Source organism: Lagopus leucura, unplaced genomic scaffold (genome assembly GCF_019238085.1).
Source record: "Lagopus leucura isolate 7727_CA_CO unplaced genomic scaffold, USGS_WTPT01 Super-Scaffold_741, whole genome shotgun sequence".
In the NCBI taxonomy this organism is placed as follows: domain Eukaryota; kingdom Metazoa; phylum Chordata; class Aves; order Galliformes; family Phasianidae; genus Lagopus; species Lagopus leucura.
In genome coordinates this window covers 8,718,542-8,742,980 of record NW_024962256.1, presented here as the reverse complement: position 1 = coordinate 8,742,980, position 24,439 = coordinate 8,718,542, and the positions used below count along the sequence as shown (strand labels likewise).

General features: G+C 41.1%; 1 protein-coding gene across 1 annotated transcript in view; it reads left to right on the top strand.

Annotated features, from left to right (window-relative positions):
* Positions 1 to 24,439, top strand: part of CPXM2 (carboxypeptidase X, M14 family member 2) — a 64,903-nt gene that overhangs the window by 3,379 nt on the left and 37,085 nt on the right. The window contains exons 2-3 of the mRNA XM_042863887.1: positions 19,817 to 19,926; positions 24,038 to 24,177. Coding sequence (XP_042719821.1) covers positions 19,817 to 19,926; positions 24,038 to 24,177 — 250 coding nt within the window. The remainder of the gene's footprint in view (positions 1 to 19,816; positions 19,927 to 24,037; positions 24,178 to 24,439) is intronic.

The following is a 24,439-nucleotide window of genomic DNA, read 5'->3' as shown; positions in this document are numbered from 1 at the left end:
GGAATCAAAGCTGAAATCAAACATAGCAGGCTGAAGGATGCAGCTCGTAGCAGATAACACAGGCTCAGCTTATTTCAGCTAATTACTAAGAGTGTGAGAATACAAACATTTCAATCTGTGAAATGTTATGGTGGGAAGAATTCTATGGATGTCAGTGGGGTTGCAATGTCTGTGTTTTGTTTTTGTTTTTGTTTTTAAAATATAGTTAAGAACCAATATTTGCAAAATACGTGATTCAGATAAAGTAACATCAGCCTGCTTTCTTGCCCTGTAGATGACTCTTAAATGAAATGGTACTAGGCCATCCCTGGAAGGTAAGCAGTTGGATTGACAGGTTTCTGTATATACATATTTCAGTTTTCTAATTCCACCTTTGCTTTTTTAGGCCTCGATCCAAAGCCCATTCAAATCAGTGGAAAGAGTCTCATTAACATCAGTGTTTTTCTTTTATGAGTTTTTCAATAGAATTTAATAAATGCCATCTCAGCCACCACCTGGGTGGTAAATCCCCACCAACTCTGTCTGCCCATGGGCCAAAATTTAACCTCAGAGAGGTTTATGGGGCTGAGGTGCCTGTGAACACGGCTTATAAATGCTTAAATGCTGCATATTGCTCTCGATCAGTTCCCACTCTCACTCCTATTGTGCTTGAATTTGCCACAGTTATCTCTGTAATTAAATATTCCTTTATACTTTTGTTGCTTTTCAGCATAGCTATGAAATGATTTTAGAAAGATAATGCTAAAGACATCCTATTCCATATATCTGTTCAAGTCTAAGATTATACCATGCTTTCCAAAATACCATCTACAGAGCTTTCTTTGAGACCATCTATCAGGCTCACAGGGAGTGGAGAACAGGGGGATGTACCAAACATTGGCAAAAATTCTTCCTAGGAAACAAATTTGACTTAGACAATTATACTTGTGCTGGTGATTCGTCTTCTGTTTATAGCACAATTCTGATTGCTACTGGAAAATAAAGGAGTGGTGTTCATTTGTATGGCAGAGCTCAGAATGGTTTTTAGTGAACTTTTTCACATTCCACAGGTCTTCTATTGCCTGATTTCTGGGCAATCCAAAATACGTCATGATTTCCTTCCTTGTCTGTTTCTTTCGCCAAGTTTGTTGAAACTCTTCAGATACATCACTCTTCACTTCCCTCATATTTGTTTATTTTTGTGTAATATTGGCACACACTCAACAACGTCTTTTTTGCTGTTGTTGTTGTTAGATTTGTTTCTGTATATCTTGCATGGGTCAAGATCTAGTGGAACCACGTATCAATTTTCAGCATCTGACATAAGACAGCCCATAACCCCAGCAGACAGAGCTGGGAATAAAAAGCTCTCTTTCATCATCATGAAAAGCAGGAGGATGAGCCTGGGGAAATCTGCTTTCTGTCAGGCTTTATGAGGCACGTGGACAAAAGGAAGTTTTAATCCAGTCTGAAAGGAGGTCAAGGAGACATGCTTCCTCCCAAGCAAAAAGCTGCACAAAGGCAGGTTTTGACCAGATAGGTGCTGAAAGCTGCTGCCTTCATTGGCATGTCCTATCAGAGGCAGTAAGTTAAGAATGCTGGGGGGAAATTGCTGCTCAGCTGGTGTCTGTGGAGGCATTAGAGACGAAAGGCAAAGAGAAGATAGCATGGCCAGTGTCATGAGATACTGTATGAGATATGTCATGAGATATTGAAATGCAAAGTCACAGCTTGAAGCAGTGATTGAGCACCTGGTGGAAGGCAGGGCCAACCCAGGGCAGCTCAGGTGCATGAAATGCAGCTGAGTGACCAGAAGGGCGGAAGCCAGGAACCATCCCTTTCCAGACCTCATTCAAGGATTGGCAGTGGAGGTGAGGGAATCTTGCTGGAGCTCCCTGCATACTGGAGGCCTTCTGAAGGTAGCAGATTTTTTCCTTTATTTTTGTGCCTACGGCTTTTATATTTGAACAAATTTTTGCTTGCTGTAGGCTGGGACCTTGCTGCTCTGCTGTCATTGCTGAGCTTTCCATTCTGTTTCTGGTATGAGGTGAGAAATGCTTAAGGAGAGTTCAGCGAGTGAATGAAAAGCTGAAATGAGGATGTCAACTGTGGAGAACTGGAAAGGTATTAGAATCACAGAATAATTAAGGTTGGAGAAAATCTCTAGGATCACCAAGTCCAACCTACCATCTCCAGAAACAATGACTCCATCACCTCCCTGGGCAGCCTGCTGATAGATACAGAATGGGGACAGATATCTGAGGGGGGTATGGAGTTAAGTACTTGACTAGATTGTGGTTTTATACATAGTTAAAATGTGAACTTGTCTGCTCTGGAGAAGAGATGAGAGTGAAAGACATGGAATGGATAACTGAAAATACATAAGCAAAGGTTTCTAGGGTACTGGTTTCCAGCTAGAATAGAAGGAAATATAGAAGGAAGAGGTGCTTGTACTTGCCAAAATTTTGGGGTTTGGGGAGGGATTAGCTAGAAATGAGACTGAATGGGAAAAGGGGAGATTTAAAATGGGTAGCATGCTTCTAGGCTTAAAGGAAATCTAGGAGCAAGAGAGCCATTAAAGTCAGTTTTCTGAAGGCGCTTGTTGAACTTTGTTGGCAAGCTGAAGGTGGAGTAATGTCTCAGAGATGCAGCAAGGAAGAATTCATTAGAAATGTTGGCAAGATGCATTTTAGTGGAATGCCAGAGCTGAAAGCCAGGCAGCAGGAGGCTGGCCGGGGTCTGGGAGAGAGCAATGACAGCAACAGCTTTAGGCAATGTGGTAGAGAGTGGATGAGAGGAGAGAGATGAGACAGCAGCCAGAATACAGCAGAGATAAGGGGGGGACAGGGTAGAGGCTTTGGTGTTAGGGAGCAGAAGGAGGTGGTAAGAGTTGTCAGAGGTCATGACTGCATCCAGGGGCTGATATGTGAGTGAAGGCTATTCCATGGTAGGTGACTTATACAGAAACCAGGAATGCTATCAGTGTTGCTGCTATCTAACCCACTGGTATCTTTTGTCTTCAGCCTCATAGCTAGTTCCCATTCCTGTGTGGTCCAGAGAAAGTAAAGCACTCCTGTGACTTTAAAACTTCTGCTCAAAATTCTTTGACTAGCAAGATCTTAGAATGAATTTATAGGACCTAGATTCTCTTTGGAATATTTCCCATAGATTTTAATATAACATGTGTCATATCCTAATTGCCAGATGTGACAAGCGAAGCTGAAAACATCTGGCTTTTAATGAGTTTTTTCATCTATCAACTTCTATTTTCTCCTCCAGAAATATGTAGAAAACATAACAGAACCATTCTGTTTAAGAGCCCATCCTTTAAAGAATGTTACAACAAAAGAGGACAAAGATGACTAAGAATGAATAATGAGCGGGGCCTTCAAAATTGGCCAAAACTTTCTGATTAACCACGGCTCCAATGAATAATATAACATGAGAAAAAATGTAGAATAAATACATTTGATTATGCTAGCGAAAACCATTTTCTATGATAATTCTCCCAGCAAGCTTCTCTGAATTGAAACTAATTTTTAAGGTGAAAAAATAGCTCTTTAGAAGAAGGATGATTTCACTGAATAGATTTTAATAATACGAACCTGAGCCTAGACCTGCTCCTGAAATGCCAAAGTTTTACGAGTTACTTGTTATTTAAGCTCATTCTTGTTGTTTTTAATGTTATTCTCTGCTCATTGAGCTGGTTAGAGGGGTCACTCTAAAGGTGCACGATCGAATCTCAATTATTTTTTGGTTTTGGCAGGAAGGCTTCCGTCAGCTAGGCAGACTTAGAAACTATCAAAAAGATGAAGTAGGGGTATTTGAAGGTATGGTGCAGAAGTCATTTATTGAATTTTTATAATCTGAGCCTTTTCCTCCTGGAGTTTTGAGCCTCACCCAATTCCTCATCTGCACAACAAATGGACTCCTGAAGTCACTGTCTAGGAACAGAGTTGAAATGTGACTGACATATTCACACAGAATAGCTGCTTGTGATTACATTAATATGATAATGCAAAGCATGCAATGGATCTGCACCTTCATGAGGTTGTGTCTTTTGGTATTGCTTGTTTTATAGCGTGCAGCTCTTTGAAATAAATGTACAAATATATGCCCTTATCGTTCACTTTTGCTTATTCGTGGGAAAAAACAAATGAACAACATCAGCAACAAATTCTGATGCAGCTGAAATTTCAAAATCAAATGACTACCCACACAAAACACTCCCATAGCCTTTACTCAGCTCAGTCATTTCCCAAGAGAAAACAGAGGAATAGTAATAATCAGTCATCTTAGGTGCAGGCACCTTTTAATTTTTCCACCCCTCGGAGATATCTTAATGGATGGTTTGGTCCTTCTTAATTCAATAAGCCATGAGTTGAAGGGAGTCTGTTTTGGATTTCACTCAAGGTTGGTCATAGCCGTCATATCCATGCAGTTAGGTCTCTAACGCAGAAGTTAATTCTCTAAAACTTGCCTGAACACACTATCCATGCCATGACAAGTAGAAAGGAAATAACAGGACACTCTGGGTGGTTGCTGTGTGTTGGAAGAGAGGAGCAAGGCATCTTATTCTCTGTGCAGTCAACAGGCAGTGCTAAATCAATTTGACAGGCGTAAAAGGAAAAGCGTTTCTCTTTTTTACCCATAGCTAAAGATGGCAACAACAAAAAAAAGGTGAGAAAAAACAAGAGGGAGATAGAAAAGATGCCAGATGGTGACTTGGAGAGTCAGTGTGCCTAGGAAGACATCAGAGGAAGTGCATGAGGATCATTTAAAGCATCTTTACAGTACTTGGTATAGTTGATGATCTCTCTGTCTCTGAGTTAAATTATAAAGCATGTTCTGGAGACCAAGATATCTAACTCTTCTTTTAGATATACAATCATTCCTTTCTATGGGATAACACTGATACTGGGAAGTAAGGATTTGTACTGTATTATTATAGCATAAATGGAGACAAGATAAGGTTTTTATTTTTCATTTCCAAATTGTGAAATACATCATTTTTCTTAAACGAAAAGCTTTAGTGTGGCTTTCTGATTCTGGAGTGGTGTTTAAAGGAGCTGTCTTATAAATGGGAATCTGGCTCAATATATTGTAAAATATATCTTACAATAATGTCTTCTAAAAAATTATACAAAATACTGATATTTCTGAGTTGGAGGAGCATGTTTTACATTAGGAAGAATATGAATGACTTCATATTCTGACACATAACTGAACTGTAAATCCTTATTGTGTTGTCTGAGGCTGAGCCTCAGTGCACACACTGGGATTTGATATTGCAGAAGGTCACAACAAAGCTGGCATACTAGACCACAGTGACCTCCAGTAACTATTAATCACAGCTGAAATTGAATATCTGATCATCTCGTCTATTATTAGTGAGTACAGATACCAAAATAATGATCAGGTCAGGATTTCTCACCCTTTATCCCTTTGGCTAGAGAATCATCCCCGTATTCCCCAGCCCTCATTTGGTTCCTTCTGAACTCTATGAAAAGTGCTGCAGAATGGGAGCAGAATGGGAGCTAATGCTAAGCTTTAGCAGCTTGATATGAACTCAGCAAGCTTACCTGCAAGACGTGTATTCACATCAGTAATGAGAACATTTTAGCCATGTGGGCAATCACTTGAAAGAAGATAATGATCCTCTTCCATTATCTTGTATGATGGCCATGTTTCAAGCCTGGTATGTTTGACATATATGCAATACATTGATATCTTCATAAGATGTAAACAGACATGCTCAATTTTGAGTCTTAGTACATAGATTTTTTTTCTTCACGTTTCCAAATGTTATCACAAATGTAGTACCTTTCATGACTTTTGTTCTTGTTGGCTCTGCAAGATTGATTCTTCTGTCTGGAACCTAAAAGGGAACCTGATAGGAAACCCCAAAAACCCAACTTGACTTTCAGATTTTTCTTTATGAAGAAGTCCAGTAGTTCTGTGGCCTTTGCTGTCACCACATTTGCCTTTTCCCCGTTTCCTCATATGAACTCTGGCGAGCAAAACAATCCCCTTCTCGGCCCCATTTCAATGGAAGTTCTGTTGACAAGAGAGTAGAGAGCGAGGCCAAGTAGCTCCTGCTTCCAACACGTCTGAGATTTCCTGTAAGCTGCCTGATTGCACTAATCATTGTGGTGTGCTGGGAGACATGGAGTTTGAAATGAGAGCAACTGAAAACCACCTCTTTCAACCTTTCCCAGAAATATTCTTATGTTTTCTTCTGAGAGACTGTATTTTATGGTGATAGGTTTATGGCTCTGCTTTACTGTCAGGGTGCTCCTAAAACTTCTCTCATATGAAGGGAAAAGTTCAAATTTTCTTTAAAAAGTTATTTCAAATCTGGATGTGAACGTTCCCTTACCTATGCTCTTACTAGTGAGCCTAATTCCCTCTTTGGCTTTCACGTAAACTCCTTCTTCCCCAAGATAATTTTCAATGGTGTCATGAGTTTGTGTTCATGAACTGAGTTCACCCCTTCTGAAGATTTGCATTGGCCTCCAGCAGAAATTTCAGCTTCAGCCAAAAGCCTTTTACATGTGGCTGTCTGAAGTAGAACTTAAAGCCCTCGACAATGTGAATTTTCTGATTGTTTTTTTTTCTATTTGTTTCTTACATACTGAGAAGTTACAAAACACACTTCAGAAACAATGAAATTTGACATCACACACTGGATGGCAAGTACTCCCAAAGATAGACCCAGTCTTATCCTACCAAGTGCTCAATCCACACCCTCTACATACTTCAAATTTCAAGGTAAAAGTCCACTCAAAACTCTGCTGAAAGTACATCTGGGTTGTGAATGGCCTGCAGGTATGGAATTTCCCAGAGTGAACTTACAGGGCTGATGGGAGGGAAGGATGAATAGCCAGAGGCAGTCACAGCCAGGGCCCTGGATGTATCACAAATGAAGAGAAGAATTCCTTATAGGTATTTGGTCAGATGTGTTACCCTTAAGCTCCTCTGTTTTGGATCCCATTGGAGGACTGCAGTCCAGATGTCTTCCAGGCTCCCTTCAGAAGCATCTCACATCTGGCCCAGTTCCTTCACATCAGGTATTCCATCAGTTAAGTGTAATTGACAAAAAGAGGCTCCCAAAGTCTTATTTCCTTCTTGTGGAGGGACAGGTGATTGAGAAACCATATAGAAATGCAGAGAGCTTTGAGTTTTCTTCTAAAGACCTTTGTATGTGCTTTGTATGTGCTGCCATAGGGAGATACTACAGAGACCCAGAGATGGGTGGGATGCACACAGCTCAAATGGGAGAAATGGGACTGAGATAAATTCCTTCTGAAATCATAAGGAACAGCATCTGTTCTCTGAGTGATCAAATTCTTCATTTATTTAAAAAGAAAAAAAAAAAAAAATAAATATGAGGGGTTAAATAACCCCAAATTTTTTTTTTTTTTTTTTTTTTTTTTCTTCCCTGCAAAGTTATTGCTTGGTACTTTGGATCTGGAAACTCTATAAAGAAAAAAGGATGATGTCTGCTTGCAAGCAACAGTTCAAGTCCACAATGAACAAAGAACAAGACTCTCATCCAGCAAATGAAGGCATTCATTGTTATTTTAAGCTATTAAATGAAAAGGAGGGAAAAATTCTTGTGGATCTACTTTCTAAATAGTCCAAATCATGACAAAGGCTAGTAATATGTGGAATGTGAACTGCTGCAGACACATCTGAATTGTTTGACATTGCTAATAATATGCAGAGAGCAAATATATACTTTGTGCTTTTTAATGCTTGGATGCCAGTCAAATGGCAATGACTGAGAGAGTCCATACAGTCTTCTGAGAGGACTAGAATGGGAAACCTTTCAAAATGTAATTAAAATGCTAGGATGAAAGTTATGCGGCTAAAATGCCACTGAGATCTTTGAAAGCATGGAGAGAAAATAGCATGCAACTGTTTTCCTGCAAAACTTCCTGATTTCTATTCATTAATTCTGAACTAATTTTTTTCCTCCCAATTAACGAGTTGAAAAACAATTTGTTATGCTCATGGAAGCTTGCCTTGAAACTTTTTCTATTCCACTGCTTTCCAACTGCAGAATTCCCATGCCCACTGAATGCTTCCAGCTCCTGTGGGTGGTTGGGAGGGTGGGCGCTCAATGGCAGTGACTGATTTACTGATAAATCCCAGATCATGGCCTGAACATTTCACATCAGCACATTCAATCTTTGCATTGAAAAGAGTCTGTTGGAAACATTGTGGACTACTGCTGCTATAAGACTTGTGCGAGTAGTGTCTATTAGAGACAAGCAGTATATATTGGGGTTTGTTTGAATGCATTCCAAGGATCCAAAGGATAGTAAGGGCACATCTTTTGGTGTGAGCCTTAAAGAAGAACATATGTATTCACACGCACAATTTTAAACTCATGAAAAGCTTGTATTTGATGTCAGTTGAAGACTCTGACACACTCAGCTTTGCATCATGGAGACTTCCTATGTGCCAAAGGTTTGGCCTGTGATTAAGTGCCTTTTCTGGACCAGAGGAGTGTTTTTAAACAAAGCAGAGAAGATGTTTAGACAGAATGAATTTTGGGAAACTTTTTGTGGGCTGCGCAAAGCTGAAAGTTCATAGGAAGCTGGAATAAGGTGGAAGGACCTCTGGACACTCAGCCATTTGGATTGGAGAGGTGCCCACTGTTTGAGATGTTTGTCTGAACCTTACTTGAACTATTTCAGCTCCTTTACTTTCTAGCATGGATCTGGAGCTTTGCAAGAGCCTCCCTGCAAAACTTCCCTTTAATCCATTCAGAAAAACAGTGCCATGCCTTTCAGCATTTCTGCAGGCAGGAAGACCAGAGGTTTGTAAAAATGTTGAGCCCTCAACATTTCAAAGATATCAACGGAGCTCTTAAGACCACAGAATCCTGGTACTTGGTCTTGAGGCATTTTTTTCCTTTTTTTCCTTAAAGTTCACTAAGTTGTATATTTCATGGCTAGCTTAAGGGCAGACAGAGATGGGGAGATACAATGGATGGCCCATGGTGTGTTTGAACTCTGCTTTCAGGGTGCACCAGCTGGGACATAGGGTGTGCTAAAGGAAGGGAAAAAGCTTTGTTACATGAGTTCCTAAATGTTTTTAGGATTTCCAAGTGTAGCCAAAAGACCTCCATTATTTTGTGTGTGCTCTTTGCAAATTTCTCATCCCATCTCTAAAAGCATTTCCACTATTCAGGACTGTAATTGTATCAACTGTTTCTGCTGTCCTAGTATGGTATTAGAGCTAAGTTTGGGGGAAAAAGAGAAAAAAGAAAAAAAAGAAAAAATCCACCAGAAAGAATAATTAATTAAACAGCAAACAGTCAACTGAATTTATTTTTCTCTTCTGCCGTGCTCAGGATAATACAAACATTCCTTTTTAAGGGCTGGGAAGGAGCACGTGGTTTGAAATCAGGTTAATTGTAAGCACATAACTTTCTTCCTAAATCCTTGTCTGAGTAACAGCTCCAGGCACTACGGTGACTCCTATGCTTTTTGAGGAGAGTTCGCTCTTATTAATTCTTTGTGTTATTTCATAAATAGCAGTAACAACAGATGTAATTTTGGGGAAAAAAATATGTAAATGTCTAAGCTCCCTGCTAGAGCAGACACACCGTGTCTCCGTAACACCGAGCCTTACTCTGTATAAAAGGTTTTAAAACCAAGTTGGATGGATTTTAGGTATTTCCTGTCACAGGCTCTCTATATAGGTCAAGTATTCAGCCCAGATGTGCAACCTGGAGGAGGGCTGGGCTGCAGCTGAGAGCAGCCTGCATGGGGTGGTGGCTCACAAACAAACCAATGAGCATTCCCATCACTCCATGATGGTTCCTCATGGTGGGCAGCCCCACTGCTGCTGCTGTAGGAAGAGGGGCAGCTCAGTGCAGGGAGATGCTGCATGCACAGTTAGGTGCTGGGGTGGTGATGGTCGGCTCTGCTGAGATGCTCAGCCCATATTTGGGGATCTTTTTCCCTTGAGCATGGAGGTGTGTTTGCAGCTGTGTGTTTGACAACTTAGAGGGGAAGGGGATTTTAATGCCACTTAAAGGCCACACGTCCTTTGGAAAGACTTAAAACTGGCAAGGATTTGTTTTTCGTTCAGCAGAGGAAAAAAGACTCTTAAAAAAAAGTGGTCACAGGTATCATTACAGATACAGAATACTTCTACATTCTGTTGGTAAATGTGTATTTTTAGTTCTAATCATGAAAAAAATGAAAGCTGACATTTCAACTCACAGTTAAGATGACTAATGACTGTCTGCTGCCTAGAGGCACTGCTCCTACTGCTCCATGGTGCTGGCACTGAAGCTTGCTGGCTCCCACCAAGAGCTAAGTCAGAGAGCTAAACTGGTAGAAAACAGCCTTCTCTGGAACCCAAAAGTGAATAGCAGAGTGATTCTATCTTCATCACTCATTCACTTGGCTTAGGCCTTGGACTGCTTCATCAAAGGAAGCTAATGCATCTGTTTTGATATCATATTCAGCACATTTTCCATCTTTTTGGAATGTCAAAGAAATGCAGTTTGGTCTATTCTAGAGCTTAAACTCGATTGGAAGTTGAATGGCATTAAGTGGAGATGGAGCAGATGACATTTGAATGGCATTAAGTGGAGGTGGAGCAGACGACATTTAAGGAGATTGCTTCCAACTCAAACGATTCTCTGATTCCTTGAAGTACTGCTTACTGGAAGGTGGCACATTTCAGTCTTTCCCAAGTGTAAATTGAGTACTTAAGGATGGAGGCAACAGTAACTATGGCAAGAAGATGTAATGGTTCATTACTGCTATGAAGAACTCTTTTATAATTGTTCAGGTTTTTTTCTGCTTGATGTCTGTGGGCTTCGTGTGTGTGCTAGGAAGAGAGAAGGTGGTGGGACTAGATGACTTTAGTGGTCTTTTCCAATCTTCCAATTCAATGTGTCTATTGCATGATATCAGTGACAAGATAACACTCATTTCAGTGAAGTGATGTGTTTGTAGAGAATGGAGTTTGTATGAATTTCACTACTGATATAACTCCAGGTTTGCCTCCAATTAAAGCTTGTAGAACACTTTGTAGATGCATATTTCCAGGAGCCAAAGCAATTTTTTCATCTTATGCATGTTTGAAGAATTTCATGCCTATGCTGTTTGTCTGTACAACTGTGCTCTAGTTATGACTATAGTCACAACTATAGTTACTGCTTCAGCTTCTGTAGGAGCAGGGAAGAAATTGATTGTATCATAAGACACTTTTGTACAACTGTTTTATGCAGTTGTACAATTTTTGGTAAAATAGACTCAAGGGGAATCGTTCAATTTGTAAATTTTTGCACTTCAAAAGTGTCTTGTTTATTGGGCCACTGAAGTATCTGATGATAGCAGCTATTTTGTCTTGCTTTTTTTTTACTTGTTAATGGTATTCCAAGTCTCAATGTTTATTTTTAATAGCTACAATTATGTTCTTATTGTAGAATCTTTGGTCCTGCAGTATACCTCAGTGATTTGATATTTTAAGCTATTTTTGGCTTGAGCACATTGGATAGATACACATTTTAATGGTTCTTTTAGTCCTATATCCAGCAAGTCTGCTAGCAGTTTGACTGCTTTTTCTCCATTGTTTGTCTAAGTCTGTTTGTTTAGATCTGGGAAGAAAAGAGTGGTTCTCATTTTGATGGCTGTATTCAGTTTTGTGGCTTTAGTTGGAATTACAGAAAGTCTTCATCCTGTGCTTCAGAAAAACAGAGGAGACATTTTAAATGAATAACACACAAGTCAATGTTACTCAGTGCTTATAATAAAAAGAACTGATAGAACACTTGTTGGTTCTTCAAAGGGATGTTTCTTTCCCAGAGCAACTAAATGCACATATTCCTTTGTACAGAGACTGGAGGCCATGGGTAGCAACGAGGGCGCACCATGTATTACAAGGACCTGGAAGCTTTCCTCAGGCTATGCCCATGGTGATACTTAACAGCTCAATACAGTAATAGCACTGAACACCACTTGTTATCACAGCAATTCGTTTGTCAGGGCTTTGTAGCTGTGACCCTGTTGGGAACGTGAAGCTGTGTGACTCCCACTCTCCTTCCCCACGTCAGCTCAGTGTAGCTGGTGTTCCCATGGACAAGAAGAGTGGGAATTCTGGTGCAGGCCTTCTTTTTCTCCACCTTTTTCTTCTCCTATGGATGTATGGGCTTGGCTGCTGCTTCTTACGTTCTTGGGTACTTTCTTAAGTTCTTTGCTATGGGAGTGGTGAGGTGCTGGAACAGCAGCCCAGAGAGGCTGTGGATGCCCCATCCATCCCTGGAGGTGTTCAAGGCCAGGTTGGATGGGGTCCTGGGCAGCCTGGGCTGGTACTAGATATGGAGGTTGCTGGCTCTGCATGTGACAAGGGGTTGGAGCTTGATGATCCTTCAGTTCCCTTCCAACTCAAGCCATTCTATGATTCCCACCTCCCAGAAGGACCATGGGCAGAAAGATCCAGTTGCAGGAGAAAAACTGGGAAATGTTTCTTGTGTTCAGGCACACCATGCATGGGGGGCAGGGATCCTGTACTGCCCACATCACAAATCATGCCATCTCTTAGGTAGAATGTATGACAGTAGCAGCAGGCAGCTCTAGGGAGACATGGCATCTGGAGTGTAGCTGAGCCTCCTGAGCCTGAAGTCTAGGTCAGAAAACTCCTAGAGAACAGGCTCTCTGGAAATTCCTGCCTCCAGCTGTGCCAGGAATAATAGATACTCCTCCTGTTAACTGTGCTGTTTTGTCACCACGAGAACAATCTGGATGTGTGAGGGAAGAAAACTGTGTAGTAATAAAACAAAAGAGTACTTTTCAAATTCCAGAAAAGTTTGATTTCATGTCAGATACGACCTAAGGATCAAAATAATCCTTAAATTATTCTTTAATTGCCTTGAACTGCTGAGTTTTCCCTGAATTTTAAAGGCAAGAGAGGAAACTCTTCTACTCTTGCATAGTCTGCAGCCTTCTTGCATCAGTCAGCATTTAGGTGGCAGGAAGGAAGCTTTCCTTTTCTGTGACTCACAAAAGGTCCGTGAGGCTGAGGACATAGCTTTGGTGGCCTTGGAGACTCTGGAAAAGGGTTGCAATAAAGAAAAGTATCTGATCATCCAAAGTAGCTGAAAGGTATCAGATGGGTGATGTTTGTGGAACCCTCACTGAGGTTCTGCCTTCACCTGGAGCCCATGAAAATGTTCCTCCTGAGCTAAGGAGGCTTCGTCAAAGCAGGCTTTTGTGGTTTCCAACTTAAGGTGTTCATTGTTTTAAATATTCAACAGGAACCATTAGAAGTGCATGCTGCAGCACAGTAATAAACCCAGCCTTCTCCTCTCATACAGCCTCTTACATTTTAAACTCCTGTGCAGTGTATTCTGCTTGTATTAGAAACATACACAGTTTTGATGCAGCATTAGAGTGCAATTAATGTTGTCTCTAGATAGGAAAATGCGGCATCGACTCAATCCTTTGATTGATCTTTGATCTGGGACTATAATTCAGCTTATTTAACTTCTGCCCAGGAGATTTGACGTGTTTGCTTTGTTCTTTTGGTGCTCAAGGAATGGGTTTATAACAAAAAGCAAATAAAGGCAAAGTGTGTTTTGCCTGAAGAACCTTTATCTGTCTTCTTCAGTTAATCTGGCGGACTGAAGTCAGGCCAGAAAAGAAACTAGCATGCATTAATATCAATACTTAGTGAACGTGGTCAGAAACTGCTCAGACTGAAACCTACAGAGCTGTTTCCAGGGAAAAGCTGGGCCTTACCAAGTATAGAGTGTGACTCATGAACATCTGTGAGAATTTCACGCTTCCACGATCACATCTTCAAAACAGCAAAATTCAGCCACCCCATGTCCCCCTACAAATGGCTTAAGACTGTAAATATAATGATTATTTTTTTTTAGCATGGAGAACCTTTTCCTGTTTAAGTCAGCCCCCACAAAGACTGTCTGTGACAGCCAAACAATCAAAACACACTGTTGGCAGGCAGCAGCTCAGCAGAAATGTTCTCTTACTTGTATTTCACCTTTCAGGTGCATTGCAGTTTTAAAATAGTTTGCATAACTGAGAGCTAAGTCTTATTAGAGACATGGGAACTAGATTGCCAGAGTTTCCTTTAAAAGTTTCCACTACTGGGAGATGAATCATAAACCACACATTCCATAGGAAAAGCTCTACAGAAAGCTAATAGGGCTAGACTTATTAAATAAGCTTCATTAAGAATTTTTGTTAAAAACAAGAAAGGTCTGAAATTGGACAGACTAAAACTGGATCAAAATAGTAAGGATAATATAAGTGTTAAAGTTTTCATCCCCCAAAATATATGTGTGTGGGCTTAACTAACCTACTCTAGCAGCTTCATACATTTGCAGCTTCTTCTCTACCTTTGTTTAAGTATTTTATGTAAATGGAACTCAAATTCTGCTTCTACTTTGGGATGACCCAGAAAAAGAAATAGGGAATCGGAAGCTGAAATGACAGCTGCCTTATGACATGTGATTTTGCCATAGGTTCCTGAGCAAACTGTGTCAGAAGGATGAATTTTTAGCCCCCAGAGAATGAGGTCTCTGGAGAAGAGATGTGCCTGTAGCCAAGTTAGACAGGCAAACTCACACATTTGGTTTTTGTTTCGGGTTGGACGTTAGGAGACATTTATTCTCAGAGTGCTGATGCAGTGGCACAACTGCTCAAGGAGTGGTGGGATCATAATTCCTGATTCAGGAACCATGGGGATGTGGCACTGAGGGACGTGGGCATGGTGGGGGAGGCTGGAGCTGGGCTTGGGGATCTGAGAGGTCTTTTCCAGCCTTAAAGATGCTGTGGTTCTATGACTCTATGATAAAAGCAGTAGATTGCTATCAGAAATACAACCTGAAGCACATCCTGCTGGCATCACCCTGCTTCCCTCTCAGGCAGTGACAGACCATCTGGTACTGCAGGTGCTTGCTGGTCGCTGTCATGCTCCTGCATGGTGAACTCTGGCCATGTGGAGGCTGAGATGTGCAATATGGGCTTTTGATTCTTTAAATTGACCATCGTTGTTTCTAGAGATACTTAATTGCCCATTGAGAGAACTTGGGCTGTGCTGTGTTACTGGAAATTGTTCTGGCAGTGTATGTTTGGATGGAAAATGCACAACCTGAAGAAATAGGTTACACTGCAAATGTCAGGAGGTCTTTTTCATAGTAAAAATCTGATCCAACTTCTATGAGAACAGTGGGGGTTCTTCCATTGACTCTGGTGGTGCTGGCTCAAGCCCCTAGTGCAAAGTTATAGACGTCAGCAGCAACAAGAAACTATGCTGGCTCTAAAGCCATTCTCTGCATAGAGAAACTCTCTGTCAACTTGTCATCAGTGCTGCCTCGTCCTCTTCCTGCCTGTTTCTACAGTGTAACTTCCTTTCTCCCCAAACAAACATTTCAAAATACAAGGAGGTTCTTAGGTATTTTAAAAAGAGAAAGCTCCTGGAGCTAAAACACATTGGAATCATAAGGAATAACCAGTTAGCCAGAGCACATCCTGCCTCCAAATGTCAGGAAGCCTGTCAGACAGCACAGGACTGATATTTCTCCATTTCCAGAGCTGAGAGTGAGGAGTTAGACAAGCTCAGACTGGTGTGGATTGAAAAGGATTAGTGATATGGCTCCTAAAAGTGTAAGTAAAAAAAGAAACGTGCTCCTCTTTTTTTTTCTTTTTCATTCCATTTGAAAAAAATGAGCAGGTTCTTAAATTGATGGGAAACATTCTTTAAATACAACAATCATTTGTCTGCTGTGCTTTTTAAAAGATAATAAAGAGTAATTTCCTAAATGCTTTCCCATTAGATACCAGAGCTGCAGAGACAATCTGTGCTCACCCGAACATCTTTATTTGGACCAGCAGAAAATAAAATAAATGAGTGATTTAGGAAATAAAGGTGAACAAGAGTGTTCTCCTTGCTCTGTTCATACATCCATCTTCTATTTACAACATTAATCTGCATTTCCAAGGATGACTGCTGATAATTTTATCACAAAGAATAGTTAATCTTGCAGGAGATTAACTATAACTATACTGCAGGTGTAAGGACAAGCAAGATGGTTCTGTTAAGGGTGTTGTTGCTTTTCTTTTTTAGCTGAGTTTCAGTGGTAGATGCATCGTTAGGGCATGGCTATCCTGAGGCTGAAACTGCTTTCATACCTGGTTTAATATCTCTGTACGGAGCCAGGCTGAGATTACAGCCTGAGGTGGTGCTGGCTGCACCTTCAGCTAGTCCTCCTGGTACAGGCAATACCCAAGTCATACTGGGTCAATTCAGATTGCCAGAAATGAGCTGGGGATTGAAAGTAATTCCTGCATGCTTCAAGGAAGAGGTGATGGCTCACAATGCCACACTTTGGAAAACAATCATTTTCCATCTAGCTAGCAGAAGCAAAACTGAAAATCATGAACATGGAGATAGTTAGCAAATCTATTTTGAATTGGAACCCCCACTAGATCATTGTTGAGGAGGCAAACATTACATCTGAATCCGTACCCTGCCTCTTTTTAGGCCTTGGAATTAATTAATTTGATCCAGATATCTAGTCAATGTGTTGTTTTTAAAGTGAATACCCATTCATGGTTGAAAATTGCATGTGAAATCATGATTGGATACAGCCCAGAAAGAGAGAAATGCCCACGCCTCAGCCTCTTCCCCAAACCTGCAGGATGAATGCTTGCTTTTCCGCCAGCGAGAAACATAAATATGTTGTTGGATTTTGTTACCACATTTTTATGTACACAGCATTTGGATTAAAATGCTGAATTTCCTGTATTTTCAAATTCCTTTTTTCAACTAGTTAAAGAAATGACAAAATAATTGGGTCGTTGCTTGCTGAATCTGTAACATAAAGCTGTTCTGGTTGCTTATGCTTCCCCATTTCTAAAGCTTCTGCATGTGTTTTCCAAACTAGCATTTAGACAGTCTGCGTGGCAGTTTTCATTGTTATATGGAAAGCTTCTCTAAATTACTTGGAATATATTAATTAATACTTTCAGAAGTGCAGGCTTAGCCATAAAGCACTTTATTTTCCTGTATATTTCCTAAAAATAATTAGGTTGTCTGAGTTACCTCTAGAGGAGTTAAGAAAGCTTGTAAGGGAGGATGAGCCAACACAATAGTGTAGATAAACTGAAATTCACAGTATGACTCTGGATTATTTTTTTTTCTGTAGTGTAATGGCAACTTCAGGTTGATTGTATGACACTGTAGGGATTAACTTGGACTTCATCTGATGAGCTTGTACTGAGAGCTTTGCAGTCACCATCTCTGTACATTATAGGTCAATGATTTGGTCCAAGATGCTTCACAGTGTATCTCTTTATTGATGATGGAATTTGTATGTCTGTGAAAAGAATGAATATTTCTGTATTTTTCATATTTCTACATTATTAACAATCAAATGTTGTCATTGCCTCCCCTTCCCCAGACCAAACAGTCCCAGCCTTAAAGCCTAGTTCACTTTCAGAGGCAGTAAGTTAGGTGCTCTCTTATAAATTTTTATGAATAACAGTTAAAAAAAAAAGAATTGCTGGGTATTATTGAGAGGCTATTAAAAATCCTAATCATTTCACTGGATATATTCTAAGCATTGACAACATGAAGATAGGACGCTGCATTGCTAATAATATATTTTCATCAGAAGTATCTGTATTTTGTGTCACCTGCTCTTAGATCCTACTCTGTCGTCACTGACAACTCCCACAAACTGAGCATTTCATAATATTGGCCTGTTGACCTGATGCCTTTACAGGCAATACAAATAACTGATGCTGAAAAAAATAAAGAGCAGCTAGGTGCGTTTAACAGGGATCCATATGAACAATGAGATAATACACACCAATACATGCAGGCTTTTTTTTTCCCCAACATCCTGCAGCTTAAGAAACCCTGCCTGAAATCCACCAGTAATCCCAGAAAATGGCAGTTTTACAATGTTAAGAGTATTTTGGTCTGAATAAAACCAAACCCAGTTCTTTATACATACACTGGCACTGCATGTCACATCTGGGAAGGTTGGGGAGCCTCAGCCAGTATGTTGCTGGTGGAGCTGGCTGTTAGCTCAGTGGGAAATGCTCTGCTTTTTCATTAACTCCCTTTAGAACCTGCACATTGCTCCCCTAGCCTGTATTAGGCATGGTATAAACATGGAGCAAGTGATGCATGAGTGGTAAGGCAGCTTGCTCTGGGTAGATGCTTTAGTGTTGTGAGGGTGTTCGCAGACTCAAATATACTGCAGTGCAAAAGGGTTTGCAGGATTACCTGTGAGATTCATTTCCCAACCTGTCTGCAGGACTGAACTTGCTAAAGGAAGGCAGGCAGTCCCCCGCTCTGTAATTTACTCCCGGTAAAGATCTGTCAGAGCCTGAGACTTCTTCCAGTCGCAGTGCAATGAAAGATGGAGCAGTCTGGAAGGAAATGCAATTAAACCCATCTGCCAATGAAACCCAAATCCTCTGAGCTGCTCCGTCCTCTGGTTCTCCTTATCCATCCTGTCTCTTCTCTGCTTGGGGTAATTAGATTGAAAGCTCTTCAGAATGAGGAACTGTCTGCAGCCTGTCTCTTGTGCACCACTACGATTGCAGTTGGTGCATAAGAAAATACATCTGTAATTAACGTTTGTCTTTGCCGCCTCTGATGAAGACATTAAACTTTGGCCACTGATTTCTGTGAGAACTTTCCTAAGGATGAGCACACAAATGCTAGCACAAATAGCACGCAATGGTTTTCCTGAGGGATTTTAGGTTGTTGTGAGCTGAGCAGGAGCACAGCAAATCTCGTATACATTTTGACAGTTTGTGCATAGCAATACAAAACCAGTGTGAGAGTCAGACCTGGCTAAATAAGCACCAAGGCGCTGTTTCCCACCTCTGCCATGTGCAGGCTTTTCAATCTTGGTCAGTGCTGAATTCAGGGCCCCTGAACTGTGCCCTTCTCTACCATTCAGACCCTGCCAGAATGCCTCTGTGCTTTTGTCCACCTTCTGCAGAGCACAGCGTGCACCTCCCAGCCCAACTACAGTGTTTCCAGGACAAATACACTGAGGACAGTGAGAGACTCAAATACTGGGGTCATCTCAGACCACAGTGTTTTCTCTGAAAACAATGAAGTAGACTCTTTCCAATGCCTTATCTTCCAAAGCCTGAGCTCTGGGCTCTAGCTTGCTGCATTCCCAGCTCACTGTTGGGGCAATGAGATCTGCTTTTCTTTCTTTTTGCAATTTGGAGCCGAGAGAGATGGCCCCTTGTTGCAGAATTGCCCTCTTTGTGCTCAGTCATTACCTCTGCAGCTCGGCGGTCGGCCTCCCGGACCTCTGTAACAGATGCTATTGTGCAATGTGAATGACTGTGATTGAACTTTCCAGAATAGATTTTAATTAGAACCATAACTTCATACAGTAGCTTGGAGTGAGTACAGGGGAAAAATCAAAACGAGATGAAAAAGAAAAATGCCAAAAGACAGGAAAATAAAAGGCCATTCTTTTGGCATCTTGTACTGAAACACACTGGACAGGAAATATTCTGCATATCTGTGAAAGACAAAAGCATAGAGCAAGCAATATTAATTTTATGCAAGTGACAAAAAACCAGATCCTCACTGGTGTAAATCAGCATTGCTTCATTGGTTTCATGAGAACTGCCATTTCTCATCGACTTCACTGGTGCTGTGCTCATTACACCAGCTTTGTGCCCAGGCCAGCTTGGCACAAGTGAAACCAAAACACTTGGAATGCCTGTTTACAGTTTGCTTTTTTAAAATAAATCAATACACACTATATATATTAAGTTTTAATAAATCTTTTGTTTTGTAGATTGTCCTCCACTTGGTCTGGAGACACTAAAAATTACTGACTTCCAGCTCCATGCCTCTACAGCAAAGCGATACGGCCTCGGGGCCCACAGAGGAAGGCTTAATATTCAGGTAACATCCATTTTGCTGCTAAGTGGGAGAATGGCTTCAGGTTGTACGGCTACATAAAGGGAGCCAGTGGATGGTTATTGGTTCTGACTTCCTTGACAGCTCATGTAATTCAAGCGAAGGGGAAACGCTGGAATTGGAGCAGTGAACAGGGTTGATGGATCACCCTTAAAGTTGTGGGGTTTATTTCCCTGGTTATAGAAGTCACGTGCTGAGGGTGCAAACCCCAGCAGAGCTCTGTGGGTGAGCAGAAGTGGGTGCTCCCTGCGTGGCTGCAGGGGCATCTACAGGGAGCATCTGTGTCTACAAGGAGGCTCCCACTATCAATGACTTTTTGCCATTTGCCAGCAGTTAATGACAGCAGTTAATTGGAAGTATGTGGCTCTAAGTGAAGCTCTTGCCCTGAGGCTGTTTTTCAAAGGCAACAAATATGCTACAAAAGATTCTGCAATTTGTAAGCCATAAGCAGACAGTCTGCTTTCTCCGCTTTTATTTAGCATTAATGTTGTGCTTAGGTACTTCGTGGGTCCAAAACTCTATTTCTCTATTTCTTGTGTTTCTCTTTTTCAACTTCAGTAGATTTAATGGGTTAGTTTTTGTCAGGAGGCCCAGTAAATCAATCTGCAGTCTCTCCAGCAGCAGAGCCAGCTTGAGTGGAAGGGGCCCAGGTGCAGCAATTGGGTGCATGTGAGGTCCCACCTGTGGGCTCTGCAATATAGTTGTACTGAGGGCTGAGCAGTTTTCTGCTTCTCAGAAAGAGTGGCAATGCTGCAACATGCTGTTCTGTTCAAGGAGTGTTCAAGAACTGTGGAGATGTGGCTCTGAGGGCTGTTGTTAGTTGGCATGGTGGGGGTGGGCTGGGGTTGGATTGAGGATCTTAGTGGTCTTTTGCAACCTTAATGATTCTATAAAACTACATATAGGTGTATCAAGAACTGTGATGCAAATCTCTGAACTCTGTGTTGGCTGTGCTTTTTCATGATCTCTAGAGGTCCCTTCCAACCCCTACCATTCTGAGATTCTGTTAAAGTCCACTTTATTTACAAACATAAGAATAACATACGGGTGCAGACCAGGAGCCAATCTAGCCTTGTATCCCATTACCACCAGTAACACCACCTTGAAGTAAGAGGAGAGTCTTTGGTGTAAATGATGGATCTCCTAATGGTGGTTTGGAGCCTCCAATGGAAGCTGAGGGAGCAGTCTTCTGCTGGGAAACGAACAGCAGGCAGCTCTTCCTTCCCAAAGGTAGGTGAGGCTTAGGGGAGGCTGGCTTGGTCTCTTTTGGTGTCCTGTCTCCCAGGTTATTGTGGCTGCCCTGATCTCCCCTATGTTCACCTGCTGGTTATAATAATAATGCTTCTGCCAGGTTTGTGATGATGGATTCCGTTAATTTGTTCTACAAAAAAAGTCTCCTTTCCTCAATGCTGTAGCTCTGTGCCCTCTGTGCAGTGCTGTGGGGTCTTGAGTGGAAGGACCTTTGCTCCAGTGCCAGCTTAAATGGGAGATTCTCTCTCTTCTTTGGTCTGAGATGTTTGCGTAGAAAGATTGTACGTTTTACTTGGTAGATTGGTTTGTTTGTTTGTGGATTCTTTTTCCCTGTGAGCACAAATTTCATGTCACACTGCTGCTTGATACAGATTTTCACGTTCTCATTTCCTCCAGCTGCAAGTTCTATGTGGAATGATTTTCTTAATATGCAACAGCTATTTTTGCAGTTCTCTGGCACATGAAGTTATCCTATGGCTCTAGAAGGCCTGTATACAAATAATGCAACAGCACCCAGCTCATGGTGAACTTCAACTTCAGTGACTGCTCTGCTGTATTTTCTTGTTGAAATGTAGCCTTTTTCTCTGCTACAACCTTAGCTCTAAAAGGAGATTTCTAATAATCCTCCAATCCACTATTTTCTCTGCTACTGAAAGCTTATCTGTATGCTATAGACACAGCAATTCCCCAGCCCCCTTGACCATTAGGAGTTACCACTATGTCTGGAGCTTATTTCTCCTTAGGTACTGCTTCCTTTGAAATCAGCTAAAAATTAGCAGCACTTACATTTTGCAGCTCTCTTCGTGTACCTTGCTTTTCAGCATTAAGTTTTAAGGCTTGTGAATTTCAGTCCTGTTGCTGTGGTGTGTATGCTTGTCACCAAGCACACGCCAGACTTAGCAGGGCTGTGTAATGCCCTCGAGGATCTGCTTCTGCAGAACCCTGTGTTGGGTGGCACCTGATGTTGGATGCTGGAATTCCAACTTATCTTTGTTCTTTGAGGAGTATTTCATGATAATTGTTCTCATCTTTCCGGAATGAAAGCTTTCCATAGAAATGAATAATAATTCTCCTCTCTTTCTGTCTTTCCTTGTAGAGGAAAAGTTTACAATGCAACAAGCATCATGCTAATGGGCAGCACTCTTAGTCTGATTGAAGACTGAGGGTCCCAGCCACAGCAATGGGAGATAAGGGCAGAATTGGTGGAATGCCATCAGCGAGCAGGGGATTAGCATGACGTTGGTTCAAGGTGCTCTGCAGATTGTAATGCTTCCTGGCAAGCACTGGTTTTCAACCCTAAGGCTCCATCAAATTCCATTTCATTTTAAAATGCCCTGAAACCTTTGCTTGAGAAAGGTTTAAATAAGGCAGTGATCATATCTGTGTTGTGTTTCCCACTGTTCAGGCCTCTTGAAGAATTTCTCTTTCATTAATGGAGTTCCTCACCATGCAGTGTGCTTCCCCTTGTACATGAGCTTTGCTTTTAAGATACTGGAGTGAGGCCATAGAAGTAAGTGGCTTCATGTAAATTTGGCCAGTGCAGGAAAACTAATAATACTTAAGCTTCCCTGATATTAGATTTGAATGCTGTAGAAAATGAGAAACCTCAGGAATTGAATCTGTGTCTTTGCAGTGCTCTCTTCAGATGTTACCAGACTCAGTCTGGAGAAATAGGATTGACAGCTGCATCTCCTTTTTGTGGATTAGACCAATCCAGCACCTGTGACAGAAATTCTGTGTACAAATGGAGACAGACAGTTATGTCAGTCTCTGACATTGTTACCCAGCTACGGCTGTAATCTCAATCCAATGATGGCTATAATTTCAATCACAATAATAGAATAGCTGTATGTCAGAGCTTAAAGGAGTCTCTAATACACATATTCAAAGTTTTCCATACTCTTCATTTCTATTTGGGAAATATTTAAAAATATCCTTTCTTGGAGTTGCATGGATGGCAATGATAAATCCACATTAAACACAGATGATATAACATAAAAATAAATGTAGCCTCTGAGAACCATATGGAGAAGCTTCTGTGCTTTCCATGACAGTAGCCAGCTTGATGCAGAACATTTCCTCAGTTTCAGTAACAAGATAAATATCTGAAGACCTGGCATGACATGTTTCTTTGACTGTTACTTCTTGTGTGCTTAGATTGTGCAAAATAAAAATATCTTATGGCTATCTCCCCTTTGAAAATGTGTAGACGACCGCTTGTGGGGTTTATTGTTGATATAGTTCAGAGTATAGATTGGTAAGCAAGCTGGAGTCCAGCAGGGAGCTGGCACTCCTTAAACTTAATTTTCTGTAAGGTCTGAAAATCCCTGATGTTGAAAATTTAGCGATGAGAATGAGAACTGGTGGAACACGGCATTGCTGTTTCCATATGCATTACAGTCTCTTTTGCTGATTCTGGAGGAGGAAGAGTTAACTCCACCACAGACTATTACTGAGATGGAGCAGAGATCCCTTTTTAGGACTTCCATCACTCTGAAGACCATGTGGGTAATTTGTTCTTGGTGAAGGCTCTGTCAGGCCACAGGCACAGACAGGTGGACTGGACTAGACTGAAGTTCTGTTTGTTCTCTCTGAGCTATATTTGTAAGTAATGGCTCTGAGGTTTTGAAGGGGTTTTGCAGAGTTCTTTCTCCCACACACTTTGAGCAAGAAAACATTTTGGCCATTCCATATAACTGTGGAGAATGACAGTCTCAGGGTGCTTAAAATTGAGCCAAAGGAGAAAATGAAATGAATGATGACTTCATGTTTTCTTTTCTTTTTCCCAAGAAAGACCTTTGGTTTCCTGGTTCTGATTTATGAAGAGTTCTGCTTTCTTTTTCAGGCAGGTGTTAACGAAAATGATTTTTATGATGGTGCTTGGTGTGCAGGAAGAAATGATCCATTTCAGTGGATTGAAGTAGATGCTCGAAGGCTAACAAAATTCACTGGAGTCATCACACAAGGAAGAAATTCTCTCTGGTCGTAAGTACATGCTTGATTTTTTTTCCTTGAGATTCTGAACTTTCAAGCCAAAGGATTCATGCTGCAGTGTGCTTCTGTTTTTCAAGAAAAAGAAAGAATGGAAATGATGCATGAAGTTGAGTATTGAATGGAGGAACACTGAAAGGCAAAGTGCTTGTATGTGGCATAAAATGCAACTTTAAAGGTAGCAAACTTCTATAGTCATTATTTACATCTGTTGAAGGAGGGAACGGGTTATTTGCCTTTATACTTACTTAGCCAA